A 22,829-nucleotide genomic window follows, 5' to 3' on the forward strand; every position below is an offset into this window, starting at 1 on the left:
AAAATGCACGCACTTGGTTTTGTTCCTTCTAAATCTGACACCTCATTGTTTATTTACAGCAAGTCCAACGCATGCATATTTGTTCTCATATATGTTGATGACATCATTGTGACAAGCTCATCTAATGAAGCAATCATAGGATTTCTAAAGGACTTGAGTGCATATTTTGCTTTGAAGGATCTTGGAGACTTGCATTTTTTCCTTGGAATTGAGGTGAAGACACACAAAGATGGAATTCATCTCTCTCAAGAAAAGTATGCAGCTGGTATGGTTTAAAAAGCTGGCTTGCAAGGTTGTGAACCCTCACCCACTTCATTATCCAGCTCAGAAAAATTAACTCTTACAGAAGGGACACTCTTGAATCAAGAGGACATCACAAAATACAGAAGTTTAGAAGGAGCGCTTCAGTATCTGACTCTTAACAGACCTAATATTTCTTTTGATCTTAACAAAGTATGCCAGTTTCTTCATGCACACATTACTGTTCACTTGACTGCTGCCAAACATATAGTTAGATATGTCAAAAAATACTTTGAGCATTGGTCTAAATCTCAGCAAATCACCTTCTACTCTTGTCAGTGCCTTCTCTAACTCTGATTGGGCAGGATGCCTGGATGACTGGCACTCAACTGGTGGGTTTGTAGTATTTTTTGGACCTAACTTGATATCGTGGTGTGCACAAAAACAGGCTACTGTTTCAGGTCAAGCACAGAGGCATAATACAAAGCATTAGCAAATGCTACAACTGAGATCACATTGGTTCGGTCCCAGATGAACGAGCTTGGTGTGAAAAGTACACAAGACCCATGTTTGTGGTGTGATAACCTTGGTGCTACCTATCTCTCTGTAAATCCAGTTTTTCATGCCAGAACAAAGCATATAGAGATAGATTTTCATTTTGTCAGAGAAAGAGTTGCTTAGAAGCAGCTTGACATTCGTTTTGTGCATTCCAGAGATCAAATTGCAGATGGATTCATAAAGGCTTTGCCTATAAGAAGCTTTGAAGACTTCAAACATAATCTCAACTTGATGAAGTTGTGATTAAGGGGGTGTCAAACACATATGCGCACATATATAATTGTAACGTGACCGGAGATCTACATGGTAGTTTAGGCGTATAGCTATCTTGCTTTCGGTCGTAACTAGCTAGCCTTATCTTCTCTATTCTTCCTCCTCAAGTTGTACTCCTAATTCTCTCCAACAACTTTGTATGAGCTATCAGGGATCATGCGCCCCTGCCATTTAACACGCAACACGTCCCCTCGTACCGAGGCAAGACGTGTCCGCCCACGCACACTCCCGACTATTGTTCCAACATAGATAGCTATTGGCAATGTCCTTGGGGTACATGACTCCCACCAACGGAATTAGCACCCAGTACATTATCTCTTGCCACTTCTTTTTGCGAGCATTTATTTTTGGTGGTGCATGATCTGAATTCATTACAAATATAGGTGGTTCCCCTCGCTGAAAATGATGGCGCTCTGATAGGTTCAGGTCATCTCTCGCCTAATGCGTTGCAGAGGGAGGTGCGGAAACATGGCATGTTGGCTATGCCTATCCTAGGGAAGCATGCTTGCTAACAAGTTGGTATCCTCCAATCTCTCACATATTAAACATTGTAAACATATAACAATATTAAACATTGTAAACATATAATAATACCAATGAAATATGGTGGAGAATAACTTGGTAAGCACAAAGATCGGTTACTACCTAGATAGCTAGCTCATTGACGCACATTCAGCTAGCAAATGGAACCAGTGGAAGGTATATATAGAAGCTTTCATCTATGCAATAATGAACGATACCCACATATAAGCATGTGTACATAGGAACTCGAGATGCATGATACATAAAGTCTAAATTGCATGAGCATATCACGCAACTGTTCCACATAGAAGCCACAACTATTAGTTCTGAGAATTTAGTCATCACAACTATTCTGCACGTTAATTTGCGAGGCTTCGCTTCTACGTACTTCTTCTGTAAACTAATACGCTATAATTAGATCACTGCGATCAAAAAGTCTTATACTGTAGTACTACTAGTTTACAGAGGGAGCACATCATAGCACCGTACGCACACAAACCAACATGCACACAATCGATCAGGGCATGGTACATGTCCAGGAACAGGTCGACCTCGTAGACGAGGGAATCCGGCGTGGGGCTGCCGGCGGGAGTCATGACGCAGTACCCGCGGGCCATCCTGAAGGCGCCGGTGCCGCCTACCACGGCGCGCTCGATGGCGCTCGTGAAGCTCAGCACGGGGCCCAGCATGGCCAGCGTGCTCCCGCGGCGCTCCCCGGCCGCGAAGACAAGATTGATCGCCGACTGCCCGCCTGGCGGGCTCACGAGCCCCGCGCCGACGAAAATGCCCTGGTACCGGCGAGTGAATTGCAGAAAACATCGACATTGAAGGCTAGGGTTGCAGAAACCACACTTCTACAGTTTTGTGTCAAAAATCACTAATTCCGAGGCTAATTTTTTGCAGAAAATACTAGTCGTCCAATTTGCTCGTTTTAAGTCTGATTATAACAGATGGGTCCCACTTAACAGGGTGGCGGTGACACGATATAACAGATCACAAATAGACAAAATTGCATGGACCAAACTGTAAAAAGGAACTAAGAGGATAAGATTGGTGCTGTGAAAAAAAGAGGACAAGGTCATGCCTCGGCCTCCCGCTGCCCAGCCGGCGAGCTCACTCCACCGCTTGGCCATGGACGCCCAAGTTCGCCGGCGAGCCCGCCATCCGGCGGACGCCCCACCCCGCCTCCCCTACATCCCTTCTCCTCTCTCTCTCTCTCCCTCTCTCTCTCCACGAGCTGCTCGCCCCCGCCTGTGTCTCTCACGGCCAACTCCTTGGGTCGCCTCCGGAGCTCCGCCCCCAGCCGCGAGAAACCGCGGCCGGCCACCTCGCTCGCGAGTTCCCCAAGGCCTGTAGTTCGAATTAAGGGCCGGCCTCAACCTCCTCCCCGCACGCCGGGTGCTGCTCTGCACGGTCGCGAATACCCACGACGTCGGTGCTGCACCGGAACCGGCGGGATTCGGCCGGGAATCGAGCCGCCGCCGCCCGTTGACCTTCAATGTTGGGGGCTGGCCGCCAGCGAACCCGACAGCCGCCTCGTTCCCGGCAGGCACTGGATCCGGTAGGATCCGCCCCTTCTTGCTCTTTCGACAGGGGCGGCCTCACGCCACCTTCCCCCCGGCTCTCAACGGTAGCTGCCCGGAGAGGGAGTGGCCGCCGGCGTCCACCACCGGACCGATGTGAGGTGAACGTCACGGAGGACCTGATTGCTTTCTTTTCAGGGGTCTTTTTGCAAATCATAAATGTATCAGAGTGTAATTTGCCTTTTCCTTTGCCACGTCACTCTATCCAGTGGGACCCACCTGTCATAATAGTGCTCAAAACGTCCTAAGCCGGTGACTAGTGTTTTTTGCAAAAAAATTAGCCTCGGAATTAGTGATTTTTGGCACAAAATTGTAGAACCGTGGTTTCTGCAACCCTAGCCTTCAATGTCGATGTTTTCTGCAATTCACTCGGTACCGGCCGACGAGCGACGAGTTCCTCGCGTCCGGCCCGTCGTGCAGCTCGTCGTCGAGCACGCCGACTGTCCCGAACGTCGCGTCGGTGCCCAGCGGCGACGGCACCGCCGTGAGCGTCGTGGAGTTCGGGCCGGCGAAGGTCTCGTGCATGTACAGGTGGATGTGCGTGAGGCCGTGGTCACTGGCGCCGGTGCCGGCGCGCGCTGCGAGGTACGGCGCCGTCCACTAGGCCAACAGGAGGACGAGCAAGAGCAACAGCGACGAGGAGGGGGCCATGGTGATCAGAATTCAGAACGTGTAGCAAGAGCAACTGATATTTCAGCTGCCGATGGATTCAGCTTGCTCATAATGCTAGGACTGTGACCTGCAGGCTAACAATAGACCTGCATGCCCGTATATGTAGCTGTCACAACTAACAAATTAATTAGGACATTCATTTTTTATAGTTTCAAAAAACAAGCATTCTTTAGCTTTCTAAGAATGTTATCTACTACTCTGACCATCTGGTTGACCACATTTGCAACCATCATCAAGTTATTAGTGTTTTATTCAGATATTGGGATATATTTCTTCGTAGATTTTTATTTATTTGTTCGAATGAAGATGCACAGAATATACGACTGTATATGAGAAAAAACTCTGTTGAGTCATAAGAGTGGCAAATATATCCAGCAGCCCAACGAAGATTCTGGGAAAATAAATCCAATATCTATTTATTTTCTGATCAACAGGGTCTCGCTCCGTCTCCATTCCATTGAAACGAAACCAAAAAGTAAATCCAATACAAATATAAGTAAAAGAAGGGGTAAAAGGCTCAGATCATGTCCCGTTGCTTTCCAGTGAGCTGAGCTGCACCGACACTTCTTGTTCGCGATAGGACACTGAAGCTCAGCCAGCTCGACTGGTCAGCAAGGTTTAGGTCTGGCCGGAGAGGGGATGAGCGAGATTGGTCTCTACCGTGAGTTTGTTTGGGATTCTACTCGGGTCCAAACAACACCCGAGTAAATGAGAAGCGCTTCTGGCAAGCGCTTTTGCCAAGCCAACATGAAGCATGTTTTATCCGTTTAAGCTACAGCCAGTGAGAAGTGGATGTCGCTGGTTGAGCTGTGAGAACACAGTGGGTGGACAGATATTTCACATCTATCCACGACAGAAGTCTGCTTGCTATCATCTTGGTATCCTCCAATCCCTCACATAACCAAACATTGTAGACATGCTAGTACCACTGAATAACAGCATGGTCGAGAATAAGTAACCAAGCACAAAGATTGGTTGCTAGCTATATTAGCTAGCTCATTGACACACACTCTCAGCTAGGAAATGGTATCAGCGGAAGGTATATAGTGTATGTAGAGAAGTTTTGGTTCCTGCAACAAGGAATGATACACACATATATATAAGCATGAGTACATGGGAACTCTGGTGCATATTTGCATGATAATTAAAGTCTAATGTGCGTGAGAACATCACACACTTGTTCTGGTAGGAGCTAGGGTTCTACCGGGTCTAGGCCGGAGGTTGTAGGGGAAGGAGGGAGCTGGTCGTGGACGAACACGCGGACGCCGGCGGCTGGGCGCCGTCGTGCGCGAGGAGGCGGTGGCTGAGAGGGAGATGACGCAGGGAAGGAGGCGGCTAGGGTTAGGTCTCTCGGCTCCCTAAGGAAGCCGAGCAAATATGATTGCTTCTTGCTTAATTCCAAAACGGATCCTTACACGAGTTTATATAATCCTCCTACTAAGATAATTAGGCTAAGCCCCTAATAACGATAAGATAGACGGGCCACAACTAACTAGGTTAAGCCCCTAATATGTCGGTCATAACATTTCTCCCTGCCTGCACAAACAGCTCATCCTCGAGCTAGAAGGCGGGGAAGCGCTTGCGGAACTCCTCGAGGTGATCAACCAGATCCACCAGATCAAGTTCCCGCCGTCGCCATCACCGCTTTCCCAGGGCGTCCCCATCCAGCAGATCAAGTTCCGCCATCGCCGTCACCACTTCCGGCTTGGATCGCTACCCGCCACGTGTCGGCGGTGGTGAGGCTGCAGGCTGCTGCGCGCTGCCTCCTAACGCGTTGGCGTGTGTGGGAGATGCGTGGTCTGCAGCTGCCACTCCTCCCAGTTGTCCTTCGCTGCGCAAAGGACCTCGATCTCGTCCCCACGGACAACGACCTCAAAGTCTACGACATCGGCGGTTGGGGGGGCACCCCTCCTCGTCATTCTCCATCGAAAGGCCTCCACTCTTCTCTGTGCGGTGCAATCCAACAGCCGTCCGGCGGGGAGAAGGCATGGTGTCACCGACAGGAGCGCACCGCGTAGCACCACTGCATTCCGCCGGCGGCCGCCGCGAGGGCGCCTCTGCTGGTCGCTCTTGCGACCACTTCCAGGTGGCCATACACATGCACTCCTTTTGTCCAGATGGTGTCCATGGGATCCAGGTGGCTGTACACGTGCACGCCCGACGTGTGGATGGTGTCCACTTTGTGTTCAGGGGTCCAAAGTAAAGCGTCCCAATCCATTTCAGGTTGAGAGTAATAAAACAAGCCAAGATGTAAAAGGCCTAATGGGCCTGGGCTGGCGGTAGGTGTTAGGTTTGTGTTGCGTCGAGTCAGGGTTATAAGTTGGTTAGGCTGCAGCTCGAGGACAAGCTGCATGTCCAGATGAGGTGTAGTGTTAGAGTACGTAATGGGCCTAATGGGCCTGGGCTGGCGGTATAGCCCGTTTGTCTTAGGGTTAATTAGAGATAAGGGTCGCTTGCTTAGGGGTCAAGTAAGCCTTGCTTGGGAGTGAAGTAAACCTCTCTATATAAAGAGAGGAGATGTATCAATCTAATCAAGCAAGAATTAAGAAGGAAATCCCTTCCCTCTTGCCCGGCCGTGAGCAAAAAGGCCCCGTCCGACCCTCTCGCGCCCTCCTTCTAGCAGCAGCCATAACATGTTCCCCACAAAAGCCAACATGTCCATTTTGGAGAAATTAGTCATCACAATTTTGCAGCATGCGTATCACCCTCTCTTATTTCCCATTTGCTTTTTTAGTACTTCATGTTTCCTTCAATTGCAAGAGGAAATACGCCGGATAAGCATGGGTAATGTACAATGCATATGACGGAACAAAATAATTAACCTCATTCTCATTGTCCTAGACAATTGAAATATCTCACGTGAATATTGTATGGTACATGTACAAGTTGTACATATCAAGAGAAGTGTAACAATATTTTGAATGTGGCACTAGACTGCTGCAATATGCTCAACTGCCAAATATCCCATCTGCCCATCATTCACCTGGGTCTACCGCTCAATTCTAAGAAGGCTCGTAAAGAGGATTTTCAAAGATTGTTGGATATAATCAAAGCAAGGTTAGCGACATGGCGCGCTTCCATGCTGACACAAAGTGGCCGCCTTATACTTGTGCAATCGGTTCTCACCTCTATGGTAACTAGAGAATACCCCGCGCGTTGCTACGGGAATTGATTGCAATATATTTCAGTGATTTGATTGTTAACCTTCCATTGTTAAATTAATAATATATGAACTAAAGCTAAAAATAAATATTAGATATTGTATTTGATTATTGTGTACTCCGAAAATATTTTGAATATAAGTGGCATGACGTAATGGAAAACTTTTTTCATGCATGTTGAGTAGACCTTTAATGATGTGACATGTGTGGTGAGGTGAAAGGTGTGCATGAGATCGACTAATAATGAAAAACTTTTTCTCATGCATGTGGTGATGGGCCTTTGATGAGGTAACATGTGTGCGTGTTGAGATAAATAAGATATTGGAGATCTAACTTCTTATGTATATAAGATTTTTCATATGCTCTCCCTTGACCCTCCACCTTGGGTGCTTAAAGAATTTGACAAAATTAGACAAGCTTTTCTTTGGAGGAGATCAGAAGTTGTTGGGTAACTTTGTCTAGTTAAATGGGAGGTCGTTTGTCACCCTAAAGATAAGGAAGGTCTCGGACTCTCTTGTCTTGACGCCATGTGTCCATGTAGTCGAGAAGGGCATGGTTTGCTTGACTAATCTTGATGTCCCTTGGCGTCACCTAGCTGTGCTGCTTGGGGCTGAGGATCGTGCAATCTTCAAATCATTTGCCAAAGTGGAACCTGGAAATGGCGAGTCCATTCTTTTTTGGTTTGATGGTTGGCTCAACGACACTCCTCTGGATGCCATTGCCCCGGACATAGCCAAAACAATATTAAATCCGTCGGAAGGGTTGCTTGTGCTATGTCTAATGGCGTTTGGATAAGGGCCAAGCACCTACGTGACAGGTGCCTGAAAATATTTCATGTTTGAGTCAAATTGTCCTCTGTCCATTGGATTTGCATCCAAAGGCTGAAAACCAAGATCGTTGTGATTCTTTTCCTTCCCGTAAATTTTATGTATGGCGCACCAGCCCATACTACTAGTATTGTACGTTATCTACTCAACTTGCTAAAGTTTGTCCTTTATGCATACAGACACACTATGCATGTAAATCATTATATAAACATCGTGATGTACATAAATTTTCTTAACAAGTATATTTGCTTGCAAACACATACATTGTACTTATGCAAAATAATGGGAGGTGAAAAGAGGGAATTAAAATATTTATTCTATTTTTCTTTTTTAGCAACCATTATGCTAAGTTTTTAATTAAATCACACAATAAATTACATTGGTCATATGGGATTTCCACAATATTCTGACACTATAGGCTTTAAGGTGTGGAATTAAGATCAACACAATGACCTTGTTAAACAAAATTCGTGACCTAGTTACAAAAATTTGCTGCAAAAAGAAAAACTTAAACTTAAACAAATAAGAAGTAACAAAAAAAACAAAAACAAGAATTTTCGAAGGTAGAATAAATTACGGGCATTGGTATTACCCTGAAGGAGAAAGAAAATGAAAAAAAAATCATCGTGAATGTCGATATTCTTTTCTATAAGCTCGATATAATTTAATTATATTTACTTAAGACAAAAACAATATGGGCAGTAAAAAGACTAGGAAGTAGTTCTCTAAAGAACTTCTTCTTCGTGTTCTTCTTCTTCTCCTTCTCCTGAGTTTTGAATAAAGTGCAAGGAGTTCTCTAAACAGAGCATATGGTTTCGTGCGATTTGGGGGGGGGGGGGGGTTCTGTTTTCTATGTTTTTTCAGTATTTTTTTGTTCTTACATATGAATATCTTTTCTAAAAAAACTGAAAACATTTTTAAAATTAAATGTCCATTTTAAAAAATGATGCATTTAAGAAAAAAGAATGGATACTTTTAAAAAATGAGTGATTTTTTTTAAATTGCATGAACACTTTAACCCTCCTACGGTGAGATTCTTTTTAAAATTGCATGAACACTTTAAAATTGCTCCGGTCCACCTAGACGGGTTGGGGACACAGGCGTGGACACCTCCTATGGTGGTGGTGTTGACCCAGACCTGGTGGATGATGTCGGGCTAGGAGTGAAAGAGGGTGTCTTCCACTCTTCTGATCATAGTTGGTGCGTTGGGATGAGGATGTTTGGTGGTGTCTCAGGACGTGGACGCTGGGACGGCAGCCCAAGATGTGTTCCGCATGGATGGCTCCTCGGCAGGTGCCATGCGGCGACGGTGGCTATGCTTCTTGGTCGCCAGGATGGCAAGGGGTGTAGCGGCGGGTAGCTTGGGCACACTCACTAGTAGAAAAAGGCCCATTTGTCCCGGTTCATAAGGCCCATTTGTCCCGGTTCGGTAACCGGGACTAAAGGGTCGGTACTAAAGCCCAGTACCTTTAGTCCCGGTTCTTATACGAACCGGGACAGATGGGGCTCCACGTGGCCGCTGTGGCTTGCCCAGGCAGGGGGGCCTTTTGTCCCGGTTGGTAGCACCAACCGGGACCAATAAGCCTCCACGCGTCAGCACTTCAGGGGCTGGGGTTTTTGTTTTTATTTTGAAGGGGGGGGGGGTTGGGGGTTTTGTAGGGTTAATTTAGGGGTTTCATATATTGTGTTAGATAGCTAATAGAGAGAAGTGTTCTCTCTTATCTCCGTGCTTGGTCGACGCTACGTACTATACGTATAGAGAGGAATCGACACGCTAGCTAGTAAGCAAATGAAGGAAACCATTAAGTACACAAGATTGTCATGAACATATACAAAGAGAAGTGATCGACCTCTCTTTCTCTGAGAGATTGGTCGAACAACAAGTTTTCGTACATCTATCCGATGCTACTAGCTACATATATACAATATAAGATCTCTTACAATCCCTAGCATATGATGTAAACTTCCACATGGTATTCTCCGTCTTTATCTATGACGTGGTCAACAAAGAATCCCGCCAATTCCTCTTGAATTGCTTTGATGCGATCTTGTGGTAGGAGTTCGTCCCGCAGCTCCCAAAGCTAATTTGAAGAAGGTGATCAATACATATATGAATGAAACTCAACACAAATGATGGTATTAAAACAAAATTGTGAATATTATTGCTTACGCACTTCAAAATCTTCTTTAGAGTAGCCCCGCTTAGAGATCGCCGCGTTGTAGATGTACTCGCAAATGTAGTATCCACAAAAATTATTCCCGCCTTCCTGCCACAACCACTTTACGAGAAACAGAGGTCAATCAAACTGATAATCAAGCATTATAAATGGTATTGATGAAACTAGCTAGAATCAATGGGAGATACGCGGAACTAGCTAGTAGTACTTACTTTCGGGTGTGTAAATCATAGCTTCTTCGATAGTCCCGGAGCTTCTGCGGTGAGCACTTTCCAAACCCTACGAGACAAAGAAAATAATTATTCACTTGATATGAGGAAATGAACAAAGTTGCCGATATGGTGCGATAATGATCGATTGAACTTACTTCTCGAGCATTTTAGTCATGACCGCATACTCCTTGGGATCTTTTCGTCTTGAGTCTAAGATGGTTACTAGTCCCTGCTCAAGCTCAGTCTCTAGGAGAATAAAGTGGAAGCTGCGCATGCATGCATAACTCATCAATTACATTAACCTCGAGTAATAAGGGAAACCGAATATGCACAAGACAGTAACACTCACTTGAAGTTGTAAGGAAAGATTATTTTACGTTTGTTTTGATTTCGAAGCAACGATTTTAGCAAGTTGGCCTCGGCTTCTTTGGCATCATGTTTAACCGTCCAGTCATCTATGAGATTTGTGTTAATGAACCCAATAACATAGATTTGTCTTTTCTTGCATTCGACGATCTTCAATCTGCATAATATAGTGAGGATAATTATATATACATGCAATGAAAGAGCTCGGCTATATATAGAGACTTAATTACAGAAGTAGTACTTACAGACAGTAGCAAGTGATGATTATTTTATCGAGGGCCTTTTGAATGAAAAACTGGAAGTACTCCTCAAATGGAACAGACAATAGATCAATTCCAACGAGGTCGTGCTCCTCTTTAACTCTCAGCGTCAAAATATCCTTCCCAGACTTGCAGGTGTCCATGTACCACTTATGGAATCTTCGCATCATCATTGTTAGAGGAGGATGACCAGGTTTGACGAGAGGCCTCCCGTACCGGTATTTGTGTTCATCCACCTCCATTGTATCAAAATGTGCAGAGTCGGGCAGGTAATCACCAGGATTGGTATAACCGGGCACCATCCTCGGATCATTAACGGTGATATCGCTAGACACCTTCAGCGGGGGGGGGGGGCACGATTGGTTCGCCTGTTCGCCGAGCTGGGGATTTTTTTCCCACTTCTTCGTTTCTTGTAACCTTTTGTCAGTTGAAGTAGTTCCCGACTGGCGCGCTTCTTGCGCTGCCTTTTTAAGAGCGCGGACATGGTTGTCATCCGGCGGAGGCGGTGGTGGTCGCTTAAGGGCATCCAAAGTGCGCTTCAATTTCACCGCATCTATCTTCTCCTCCGGAGGTGGATTTTTCTTTGCAAAAAAGTCCTTCACCTGGGCTTTACAGATCTTCGCGTTTTCCTCCTCGGTCATCTCGTATGGTAACTTCTCTAGAGGCTTGAGAGATGGACCAAATCTGTATTGCCTCCCGCCTCTGGCTGTACTACTAGACGCCAGAGCGGCTGCGGCTGTCTTCTTTCGTTGCTTACGAGGCGGAGTGCTACGACGTGCCAGAGCAGCCGGAGCGGCGTCGGCTCTCTTCCGCTCTTGCTGACAAGGCCGAGGAGGAGGCGGGCTGCTCGGACACGCCGGCGCAGGCAGAGAAGGAGAAGGAGTGCCGCCACGCGCCGGAGAAGGAGGTGGACTGCCCTGATCACTCGCTGGAGGAGGAGGCGGAGTGCCCTGACTCGCCGGAGGAGGAGGAGGAGGCGGAGGAGGCCAGTTCGGAAGGTTGATGAGCTCCTTCCGCCATAGACATGGAGTCTTGTAACGCCCCGATACCGACGCTCCAGATGCGTTCCATGTTTTGCGTGTCACCTCTGTTATTTATTTGTTTGTTGCTTTCATCATCGCATCATTCACATTGCATCGGCACTCTGTTGCCGTCATTGTTTTCAAACTTGCATCCCCAAGTAGTTGCCGCGCCCCCCCCTTGCTTTCGTTGACCGTTTCAGACCTATCGAATTTTCGCTTCCCTCTTGACCGTGACCGCCTAACCCCTCCTTGCGCAGTGCATAGACCCCTCGCGCGCGTCCGAAAATTGTCCCGAACCCGAACCGGACTATCGTTACCGTTGGGTTCGGATCATCCCCTAACATCTATAAAATATCTCCGTTTTGTTATTTGGACTCCCTACCTATTTTTCTCAGCCGTTCGATTATGATCGTAGGGATGAGGTATCCCCTAACCTAAATTCATCTGATATAAATATTAGTCTAACCCTAGATCCTAGGGGCTTGTCCCATCATTCCCTTTCGGCCGCCGCCACTCCACATCGGGATCCCTCCCGATCCACCTGCCCAACCAGAGCACTCCCCTGCCTTCCCGGTCTCTGCTTGATCCACCCCTACAGCCGCAGCCACCCGAGCTCGTCTTCTCGTGCCTGTAGCCGTCCGAGCCTCCCCTGGCTCCTCTACCTCGCCTCGTCGTTCGGCGACCGGCGCCGCTGCCGATGACCACGAGACAGGAGCGCCCGACGCCTCCCATGGAGTTCCTTGCAGACTTCCGTCCGCGTCGTCTCGTACCGGACCAACCAGCCCGCAGCTGCCTCCTCCTTCCTTGCGTCTGAGCCCGAGGAGCCCCTGCGCCGTGCTCCTCCCTTGCCCTTGCCTCTGCCGTCTCCAGCACCGCGCCGGCGAGCGCCACCGCCGAAGCTGCTTCGTCCCTTCGCCATCGAGCACCAGCAGAACGAGTCCAGCCGCCCGGAGCTCCTCGACGCCAGCCGGATCCGACGCCCTAGAGACCCGCGCCCCCGCCGGACCTCCTTCCTCCGCGCCAAGTCCGCCCGTCATCCCCTGTTTCGCCTCGGCTCGGCCAAGGAGGACAAGCTGCGCTGCTGCCTTCTTCAGCTCCGCCCGAACGCCAGCGCCTCGCCTCGGCCCTCCTCGACCTCCTTCGCACCGGATCCGTCGCCCTCGTCCATCCACTCGTCGCCGGAGGTCACCGTCATGCCCGGCACCCCTCGCCGGTGAGACCTCGCCGCTGTGCGCCCCGATTCTCTCTCTCTCTCTCTGGCCGCTCTGACCTCCCCTGCTCTCCATCTTTTCTCTGTGGAATAAAGCAGGTCGCTCCCCTCGTCCAGCTCGAGATCCGGAGGATCCCCGTCGTCAGCCACCTCGAGCCACCCCACGCCAAGTCCCGCTACCGACGCCTCTTGCATCGCGCCCTTGCCTGTGCAGCTGCGCCGCTGCCTGCCTTCGACCCCCACTGCTCGATCCCCTGCTTCAGAAACAAGACGACGAGCGCCCGCCTCGTCCAGCCTCCCCGTTGACCGGTCGCACCTCGTGGCCCAGCTCCAGCCGGCCTCATCCAGATCCGCCAGCCCAAGCCGGCCAGTTTTGGCCCAATGTGAGCAGCCCCCTCTCCTGTGCACTATTGGCCCAGCCTGCATATTCTGCCCGATATGTTTTTTTCCTGGTCCTGCGAATTTAGCTAATTATTCCAGAGTTTGCAGTTTTGCAGAAAAACCCTCAAACATCATGCATTTAATAACTCACAAACCGTGCATCACATGTAAATAATTTATATATGTAAAATGCTTAGAATTTTGTGTAGATTAATAATTTGCAACTCTCATCCATGTTTAAAATGTTTAAACTTGCTGTTTGTTTAATTTTGCATAAATAGCATGTTAAAATGATTTATTCCATAACTAATTAACCGTAACTCGGAAGTTAATAAACTTTATATGTAAATGGGGTAGAAAAATGCATAGATTAACTTGGTGCACTTTATTTTGCTGTTTAACAACATTAAAATTGTGTTTATGTCAGAACAGTTCCAAATCTAAAATATGCATATGAGGATTTTCCGGAATTGTTGTTTGTTGTTCCGGCCTCATTTAAACTTGCCTAAATAGTTAGTTTACTTATGCTTCACCTCTTGCCATGTTAATCAACATTTAATATTGTTGGGTACATAAACGAGAGTTTTTAACTAAATAATTGATGTGGTGTTTCTCCAATATGCAACTCGTTGCATATTGAGCTCCACTTAATTTGTAGTGTTGTTTGTTGCACTTTGCCATGCCATGGCTAATTAAACCGGACATGCATCATACTTGTTTGTGCATCATGCCATGTGTATGTGGTGGTTGTTTACTATGTTGTTTGTTTCTTTCCGGGTTGCTTCTCTCGTTAGCTTCGGTTTTGTTCCGGAGTTGTGAGGATTCGTTCGACTACGTCCGTTTGTCTTCTTCATGGACTCGTTCTTCTTCCTTGCGGGATCTCAGGCAAGATGACCATACCCTCGAAATCACTTCTATCTTTTCTTGCTAGTTGTTCGCTCTATTGCTATGTCGCGCTACCTACCACTTGCTTATCAAGCCTCCCAAATTGCCATGAACCTCTAACCTTTGTCACCCTTCCTAGCAAACCGTTGTTTGGCTATGTTACCGCTTTTGCTCAGCCCCTCTTATAGCGTTGCTAGTTGCAGGTGAAGATGAAGTTTGTTACATGTTGGAACATGGATATTTTGGGAATATCACAATATCTCTTATTTAATTAATGCATCTATATATTTGGTAAAGGGTGGAAGGCTCAGCCTTATTCCTGGTGCTTTGTTCCACTCTTGCGTCCGTAGTTTCCGTCATACCGATGTTATGTTCCTTGATTTTGCGTTCCTTACGCGGTTGGGTGATTTATGGGACCCCGCTGACAGTTCGCTTTGAATAAAACTCCTCCAGCAAGGCCCAACCTTGGTTTTACATTTGCATCACCTAGCCTTTTTTCCCTTGGGAGTCGCGCTCCCGAGGGTCATCTTATTTTACCCCCCCGGGCCAGTGCTCCTCGGAGTGTTGGTCCAAACTAGAGCCACTTGCAGCGCCACCTCGGGGAAACTTGAGGGCTGGTTTTAGTTGTACGTAGTGTTCATCCAGTGTGTCCTGAGAACGAGGTACGTGCGACTCCTATCGGGATTGTCGACACATCGGGCGGCTTTGCTGGTTTTGTTTTACCATCGTCGAAATGTCTTGTAATCGGGATTCCAAGACTAATCGGGTCTTCCCGGGAGAAGGAATATCCTTCGTTGACCGTGAGAGCTTATAATGGGCTAAGTTGGGACACCCCTGCAGGGTATTATCTTTCGAAAGCCGTGCCCATGGTTATGTGGCAGATGAGAATTTGTTAATATCCGGTTGTAGAGAACTTGACACTCGACTTAATTAAAACGCATCAACCGCGTGTGTAGCCGTGATGGTCTCTTTTCGGCGGGGTCTGGGAAGTGAACACAGCTCTTGGGTTATGTTTGACGTAAGTAGGAGTTCAGGATCACTTCTTGATCATTACTAGTTGACGACCGTTCCGTTGCTCCTCTTCTCGCTCTTATTTGCGTATGTTAGCCACCATATATGCTTAGTACTTGCTGCAGCTCCACCTCACTACTCCTTTCCTACCCTTAAGCTTAAATAGTCTTGATCTCGCGGGTGTGAGATTGCTGAGTCCTCGTGACTCACAAATACTTCGAAAACAGTTGCACGTGCCGATGATACCAGTGCAGATGACGCAACCGAGCTCAAGTGGGAGTTCGACGAGGACCTTGGTCGTTACTATGTTTCGTTTCCTGTTGATCAGTAGTGGAGCCCAGTTGGGACGATCGGGGATCTAGCATTTGGGGTTGTCTTCTTTTATTTTGGTTCCGTAGTCGGACCTATGTGTGTACTCTGATTGATGTATGATTTATTTATGTATTGTGTGAAGTGGCAATTGTAAGCCAACTCTTTGTCCCATTCTTGTTCATTACATGGGATTGTGTGAAGATGACCCTTCTTGCAACAAAACCACAATGCGGTTATGCCTCTAAGTCGTGCCTCGACACGTGGGAGATATAGCCGCATCGTGGGTGTTACAAGTTGGTAATCAGAGCCATCCCCGACTTAGGAGCCCCCTGCTTGATCGAATCGCTGTCGTTGTTGAGTCTAAAAAAATGTTTTGAGTCTTAGGATTATATATATCGGAGAGTAGGATTCTTTTTACTCCTCAGTCCCTTCGTCGCTCTGGTGAGGACTCCTGACGTAGATGTTTTGACTCTCCTCTTCCCAAATTTCACTAAAAAAAAATTTAGGATCACGCGGGTATCTGGGAATCGTCCCGATGGTTTTGTGACGAGAACATTGTTCTTGGTGCCTCCTGACATTTAGGGGTTGTGGCAGTGTCCCGGGGAGTTGAGCTCCGAGGTGTTGTCGTCACAATTTTATCGTTGCAGTTCTGGAATACCTAAGTTTCGCCGACATCGAAAATCTCTTTTATGAAGTTGTTGGTGAGATCACCTCGACGCCACCCAGTACTGGGGCGGGAGTTCGGGAGTATTGCCATAACTCGTATAACGGATGCTTTTCGAAGGTTGAGGTAAATGATTTCCGAAGGTTTCTTGGTTATGTGTTGAAGGATGGATACAGCTGGATCTAGGTATTGTTAGTTTGGGTGATATATTTTGTGTCCCCTGTATCCCCCACACCTTATTGCATAACCAGAAAGTTTCGGGATTTTATAAGTGGGAATTCAAGTAGCTCCTAGGATATCTTTCCGACAGATGCATGATATGAGATTGGGGTTCGACGTCTAGTGGTCCGCCTTTCCACGGTTGGTTTTACAGTGGTCTCGTAGTGTCTTGAAGAGTCCTTGGCTATGCCGACTCAGGGACACTTCGTATGTCATGTGCACTGCCTTGTACATGATGGTGCTGTACGATCAAGCCCGTGTGGGCCCCACCACGAAAACTTCGGACGAAATCTCTATCATATGTTTGTTCCGGCTTATTCTGCAAGCCAAATCCTTTGTTTTGTTTTAATTTGTGGTATTCGAGTTGCTTCAATGTCAAGTGTTGATTCCATCCCTTTTTCAAGCGGTATTCTCATACTTCTATGTGAATACCAATCCTTCTTGATCATCGAGATTGTCATGCAAATTCTTTTCCAACCGACGTGCTCTTTTTCAAGTGGATCCGATCATTTCAACATTCGCGAGATCAATTCTCAATTCTTTGCAACGGTGTTTATTCCATCTGCCCCAAGTTGCCTTTGTTTTCCCGCCCTCCCACCCTTTTTCTTCAAGGACTAAGATTTCTTAACCAAGTATCCTTTTTATTGATGGGAAGTCTCTCCATCCTTTTTTTCAATCAATGTTCTGATCCGATGATTTTCCATGAAGATACTAACGAAGCTTCAAGTTCATCATCCTTCGTTGTTATTTCTTTTTCGGTGGTTGAATTCAAGCCTTCAGTGTTGATCACATTCCTTTCCTTGTTTCAAATGCTTTCTCATGCCGGTGCAACTCTTAATCATTCTTCGCATGCTATTCAATTGTTCCGGAGTGCTAAAGATATCCCAGAAGATTCAAGTTTCTATTCGAAATCCTTTCAAGCTATTTCGAGGTCTTACCTTATTCAAGTCATTTAATTTAACCGGCACAATCTTTCTTTTAATCGTTCAACGGTGTATCTTTTGAGTGGGCCCTAACCCACAGGTCTTTTCCCAGGATCTTACCTGACTCTTCTAATTATCCCGGAGCTTCTAAAATTCTTTTCAAAGTTTGACATAAGAATGAATTTTCATCAGTCATATGTCTTTCTCCAAGATCTTTCAAATTCTTTTCATTGTTGATTCAACCTTCCTATTCTTCATGGTTCCGGAGTGCCTCAATAATTCATGGTGGTGTTTCTCATCGTCATTCTCAACATTTGAAGACCGAAGAAGAATTTCTCCTAAATCTTGGTCTGTTCTCTTGAAGATTCATAGTTCTAGCTTATGCCATCCTCTCATAATTGTTTTCGATTGTGAGAATTCTTTTCTTACCCATCCGGAGCATTTCAGAGTTGTTTTCATTTCTTGATCATCCAAAGGCCATCATTTCAGAAGATTCCTTCATTCTAAGTTTTCAGCTTCGTTCTCCAATTATTCTAAATTGATGTCTCTTCATTCATCTCCATATTCTCCCGGTGCATCGTTCAAGTATTCTCTAATCAGCTCGTGATCTCTTCGTTCACTTGTATCTAAATTCTCTCAAGTATCTTTGTTCATTTTCTAATTCTTCCCGATGTTTCTTTATCTTATCTTCGTTGATTTTCAGTTGTTACGGTGGTTCGTTCAAAGATTCCTCTTCCTTTGTTACCGTATCAATTCATTCGTTCTTCCCAAATCCTACCGGTGGTTCGTTGAAGACCTTCCCAAGTTGAGCAATATCTATCTTAATCCTTTCTACGAGAATAAGTAGTATGCCAAATCCGTTGCTTGTCATCAATTTAAACTGGTGAAGGATATGCATAACGTACTTCTTATTATGGCTTCATCCAAGTGATCTAGTTTCTTCTTTCCGGAGTTGTTCATCATGTCACATTTCTCGGTTTGAGAGGCTTCATCTTTTTCTTTTCCGGAGTTCCAAGCTTTCTGCATTATCTCGTCGCGAAGCTTCATCTAATCATTGCAAGGTTTCACCTTGTGTTGTCAACTTCTCTTTCTTTTTATCATCCTTTTATTACCGGAGTTCTTCATGGAGGCTCTACATGGTGGTTCGTCAAGGATTCTTTTCATTCTTCAATTGTTCTTCAAGATTTCTCTCGGAGTTAAGATCCGCCAAGCTATACTCTAAAATAAACATGGTGTTCAACACATGTTTTGTTTTGTGGAGTCCAAGCATTCTTCATCTTGCATTCTAAAGTGCAATTCGTCCTACCTTATCATTTGAGGTGGTGTTATGTCATTCTTGACAATTTGAGTTCGCGTTTCATGATTCACATGTTGTCAAGAATGAGATATTTTAAATCCACCAATCTCTTCGTTGGATTTATCTTGTGTCATGTTTCACCTAAAGCCTTCCCTAAGGAATGTTGCTATTATGGTGCTTATCAATGACCCAAGTTTTCTCCTATCCTCTTGGTGAAAGAAGTTTTTCATCGCCTTGGTGCTCTCACTCAAACCAATGGCTTCCTTTAGTGGCCGTTTCTCACCTCATAATGTTGAGATGTTTCCATAAGCCCACTACAAGCTTATTCTTTTCGTTGTTGGTTTTCCAACAACTCCGTTCAATCCTACTTCGTAAGGATGCTCTTTAAAATTCATTTATGGTAGGAGATGTTGGTTTCATTCTTCGTTCTATTCACTCTAACTATCTAACTATCATGCATTGTTTCCGGAGGCTTTGTGATGTTGCTCTCTTCGACTAATCATCTTGTTTTGTCAAGATCATGTAATTTTTCCTTTCTTATCCGTTTAGCCGGAGTGTCGTGTTTTCATTCGAGTTCTCTCATCTTATCAAATTTTCTCTCCTTCCTCAACAGGAGGGCTGTCTGAAATCTTTCTTACCCCTTGTGCCATTCTTTCATTAGTTACGGAGGCAGTGTGTTGTTAAATTCATCGAGTATCCTCTCATCTTGTCAAGATCATGTTCAATTCCTTCCATTTACAGTCGGAGTGCTGTCCAAATTATATCATTCTTATTCTTTCTTTATCTTGTTTCAACCGGAGTGTTGTGTCTATCATTCCTCTTCTAACCGGAGTCTCATCCAAGTGCTTTCATTTTGCCAAGTTCATATTATATCCCTCCCATTTTCCAACCGGAGCGTTAGCGTAATTGATCCTTATCGTTCCTTGTATATCTCGTTTCAACCGGAGTGCTTGCATGTACTTCTCGTCCATTGTTCTCGTCATTCATAGCTTTGCAAACTCCAAGGTTCACAGGGAGTTCCTTGTTTCTCTTTTCTACCGGTGTGCTTTCATATTCCTTTTGATCCGTTAAGCTCTTGTTTCATGTCCTTCAACCTACAAAGTTCTCGCAATGTCCCTTGTTCCTCTTGCTGAACGGAGTGTTTTAAATTTTGTTCACCTCCGTTGAGTCATTTCCTCAAGCTTTGCGACCTCTCAAGGTTTTTTTTGGTTTCACTCATTTGTAAAGAAGCAACTTTGTTTTACCTCTTCCTCTTCCGTTTCTCTCCGGTGTCATCCAAGATCTCGGGACGAGATCCTCTTGTAGTGGTGGAGTGTTGTAACGCCCCGATACCGATGCTCCAGATGCGTTCCATGTTTTGCTTGTCAGCTCTGTTATTTATTTGTTTGTTGCTTTCATCATCGCATCATTCGCATTGCATCGGCACTCTATTGCCGTCATTGTTTTCAAACTTGCATCCCCTAGTAGTTGCCGCGCCCCCCTTGCTTTCGTTGACCGTTTCAGACCTATCGAATTTTCGCTTCCCTCTTGACCGTCACCGCCTAACCCCTCCTTGCGCAGTGCATAGACCCCTCGCGCGCGTCCGAAAATTGTCCCGAACCCGAACCGGACTATCGTTACCGTTGGGTTCGGATCATCCCCTAACATCTATAAAATATCTCCGTTTTGTTATTTGGACTCCCTACCTATTTTTCTCAGCCGTTCGATTATGATCGTAGGGATGAGGTATCCCCTAACCTAAATTCATCTGATATAAATATTAGTCTAACCCTAGATCCTAGGGGCTTGTCCCATCATTCCCTTTCGGCCGCCGCCACTCCACATCGGGATCCCTCCCGATCCACCTGCCCAACCAGAGCACTCCCCTGCCTTCCCGGTCTCTGCTTGATCCACCCCTACAGCCGCAGCCACCCGAGCTTGTCTTCTCGTGCCTGTAGCCGTCCGAGCCTCCCCTGGCTCCTCTACCTCGCCTCGTCGTTCGGCGACCGGCGCCGCTGCCGATGACCACGAGACAGGAGCGTCCGACGCCTCCCATGGAGTTCCTTGCAGACTTCCGTCCGCGTCGTCTCGTACCGGACCAACCAGCCCGCAGCTGCCTCCTCCTTCCTTGCGTCTGAGCCCGAGGAGCCCCTGCGCCGTGCTCCTCCCTTGCCCTTGCCTCTGCCGTCTCCAGCACCGCGCCGGCGAGCGCCACCGCCGAAGCTGCTTCGTCCCTTCGCCATCGAGCACCAGCAGAACGAGTCCAGCCGCCCGGAGCTCCTCGACGCCGGCCGGATCCGACGCCCTAGAGACCCGCGCCCCCGGCGGACCTCCTTCCTCCGCGCCAAGTCCGCCCGTCATCCCCTGTTTCGCCTCGGCTCGGCCAAGGAGGACAAGCTGCGCTGCTGCCTTCTTCAGCTCCACCCGAACGCCAGCGCCTCGCCTCGGCCCTCCTCGACCTCCTTCGCACCGGATCCATCGCCCTCGTCCATCCACTCGTCGCCGGAGGTCACCGTCATGCCCGGCACCCCTCGCCGGTGAGACCTCGCCGCTGTGCGCCCCGATTCTCTCTCTCTCTCTCTCTCTCTCTCTGGCCGCTCTGACCTCCCCTGCTCTCCATCTTTTCTCTGTGGAATAAAGCAGGTCGCTCCCCTCGTCCAGCTCGAGATCCGGAGGATCCCCGTCGTCAGCCACCTCGAGCCACCCCACGCCAAGTCCCGCTACCGACGCCTCTTGCATCGCGCCCTTGCCTGTGCAGCTGCGCCGCTGCCTGCCTTCGACCCCCACTGCTCGATCCCCTGCTTCAGAAACAAGACGACGAGCGCCCGCCTCGTCCAGCCTCCCCGTTGACCGGTCGCACCTCGTGGCCCAGCTCCAGCCGGCCTCATCCAGATCCGCCAGCCCAAGCCGGCCAGTTTTGGCCCAATGTGAGCAGCCCCCTCTCCTGTGCACTATTGGCCCAGCCTGCATATTCTGCCCGATATGTTTTTTTCCTGGTCCTGCGAATTTAGCTAATTATTCCAGAGTTTGCAGTTTTGCAGAAAAACCCTCAAACATCATGCATTTAATAACTCACAAACCGTGCATCACATGTAAATAATTTATATATGTAAAATGCTTAGAATTTTGTGTAGATTAATAATTTGCAACTCTCATCCATGTTTAAAATGTTTAAACTTGCTGTTTGTTTAATTTTGCATAAATAGCATGTTAAAATGATTTATTCCATAACTAATTAACCGTAACTCGGAAGTTAATAAACTTTATATGTAAATGGGGTAGAAAAATGCATAGATTAACTTGGTGCACTTTATTTTGCTGTTTAACAACATTAAAATTGTGTTTATGTCAGAACAGTTCCAAATCTAAAATATGCATATGAGGATTTTCCGGAATTGTTGTTTGTTGTTCCGGCCTCATTTAAACTTGCCTAAATAGTTAGTTTACTTATGCTTCACCTCTTGCCATGTTAATCAACATTTAATATTGTTGGGTACATAAACGAGAGTTTTTAACTAAATAATTGATGTGGTGTTTCTCCAATATGCAACTCGTTGCATATTGAGCTCCACTTAATTTGTAGTGTTGTTTGTTGCACTTTGCCATGCCATGGCTAATTAAACCGGACATGCATCATACTTGTTTGTGCATCATGCCATGTGTATGTGGTGGTTGTTTACTATGTTGTTTGTTTCTTTCCGGGTTGCTTCTCTCGTTAGCTTCGGTTTTGTTCCGGAGTTGTGAGGATTCGTTCGACTACGTCCGTTTGTCTTCTTCATGGACTCGTTCTTCTTCCTTGCGGGATCTCAGGCAAGATGACCATACCCTCGAAATCACTTCTATCTTTTCTTGCTAGTTGTTCGCTCTATTGCTATGTCGCGCTACCTACCACTTGCTTATCAAGCCTCCCAAATTGCCATGAACCTCTAACCTTTGTCACCCTTCCTAGCAAACCGTTGTTTGGCTATGTTACCGCTTTTGCTCAGCCCCTCTTATAGCGTTGCTAGTTGCAGGTGAAGATGAAGTTTGTTCCATGTTGGAACATGGATATTTTGGGAATATCACAATATCTCTT

General features: G+C 46.7%; 1 protein-coding gene and 1 long non-coding RNA gene across 2 annotated transcripts; both read left to right on the plus strand.

The window, feature by feature from the left end:
* The first annotated feature begins 6,914 nt into the window (after nucleotides 1–6,914).
* On the plus strand, nucleotides 6,915–14,699 carry LOC141022938 (uncharacterized). Its single transcript, XM_073499226.1, has 5 exons — nucleotides 6,915–6,981; nucleotides 12,472–13,086; nucleotides 13,183–13,466; nucleotides 14,259–14,397; nucleotides 14,647–14,699. Exons 1-5 carry the CDS (start codon nucleotides 6,915–6,917, stop codon nucleotides 14,697–14,699), a joined length of 1,158 nt encoding a protein of 385 aa, XP_073355327.1.
* A 6,498-nt stretch (nucleotides 14,700–21,197) lies between these two features.
* Nucleotides 21,198–22,618, plus strand: LOC141022415 (uncharacterized). Its single transcript, XR_012183713.1, has 3 exons — nucleotides 21,198–21,291; nucleotides 21,398–21,681; nucleotides 22,474–22,618. It is a non-coding gene; the product is annotated as an uncharacterized lncRNA (long non-coding RNA).
* The last annotated feature ends 211 nt before the right edge of the window (nucleotides 22,619–22,829 follow it).

The sequence above is a fragment of the Aegilops tauschii genome, chromosome 5 (assembly GCF_002575655.3).
Source record: "Aegilops tauschii subsp. strangulata cultivar AL8/78 chromosome 5, Aet v6.0, whole genome shotgun sequence".
Taxonomy (NCBI): domain Eukaryota; kingdom Viridiplantae; phylum Streptophyta; class Magnoliopsida; order Poales; family Poaceae; genus Aegilops; species Aegilops tauschii.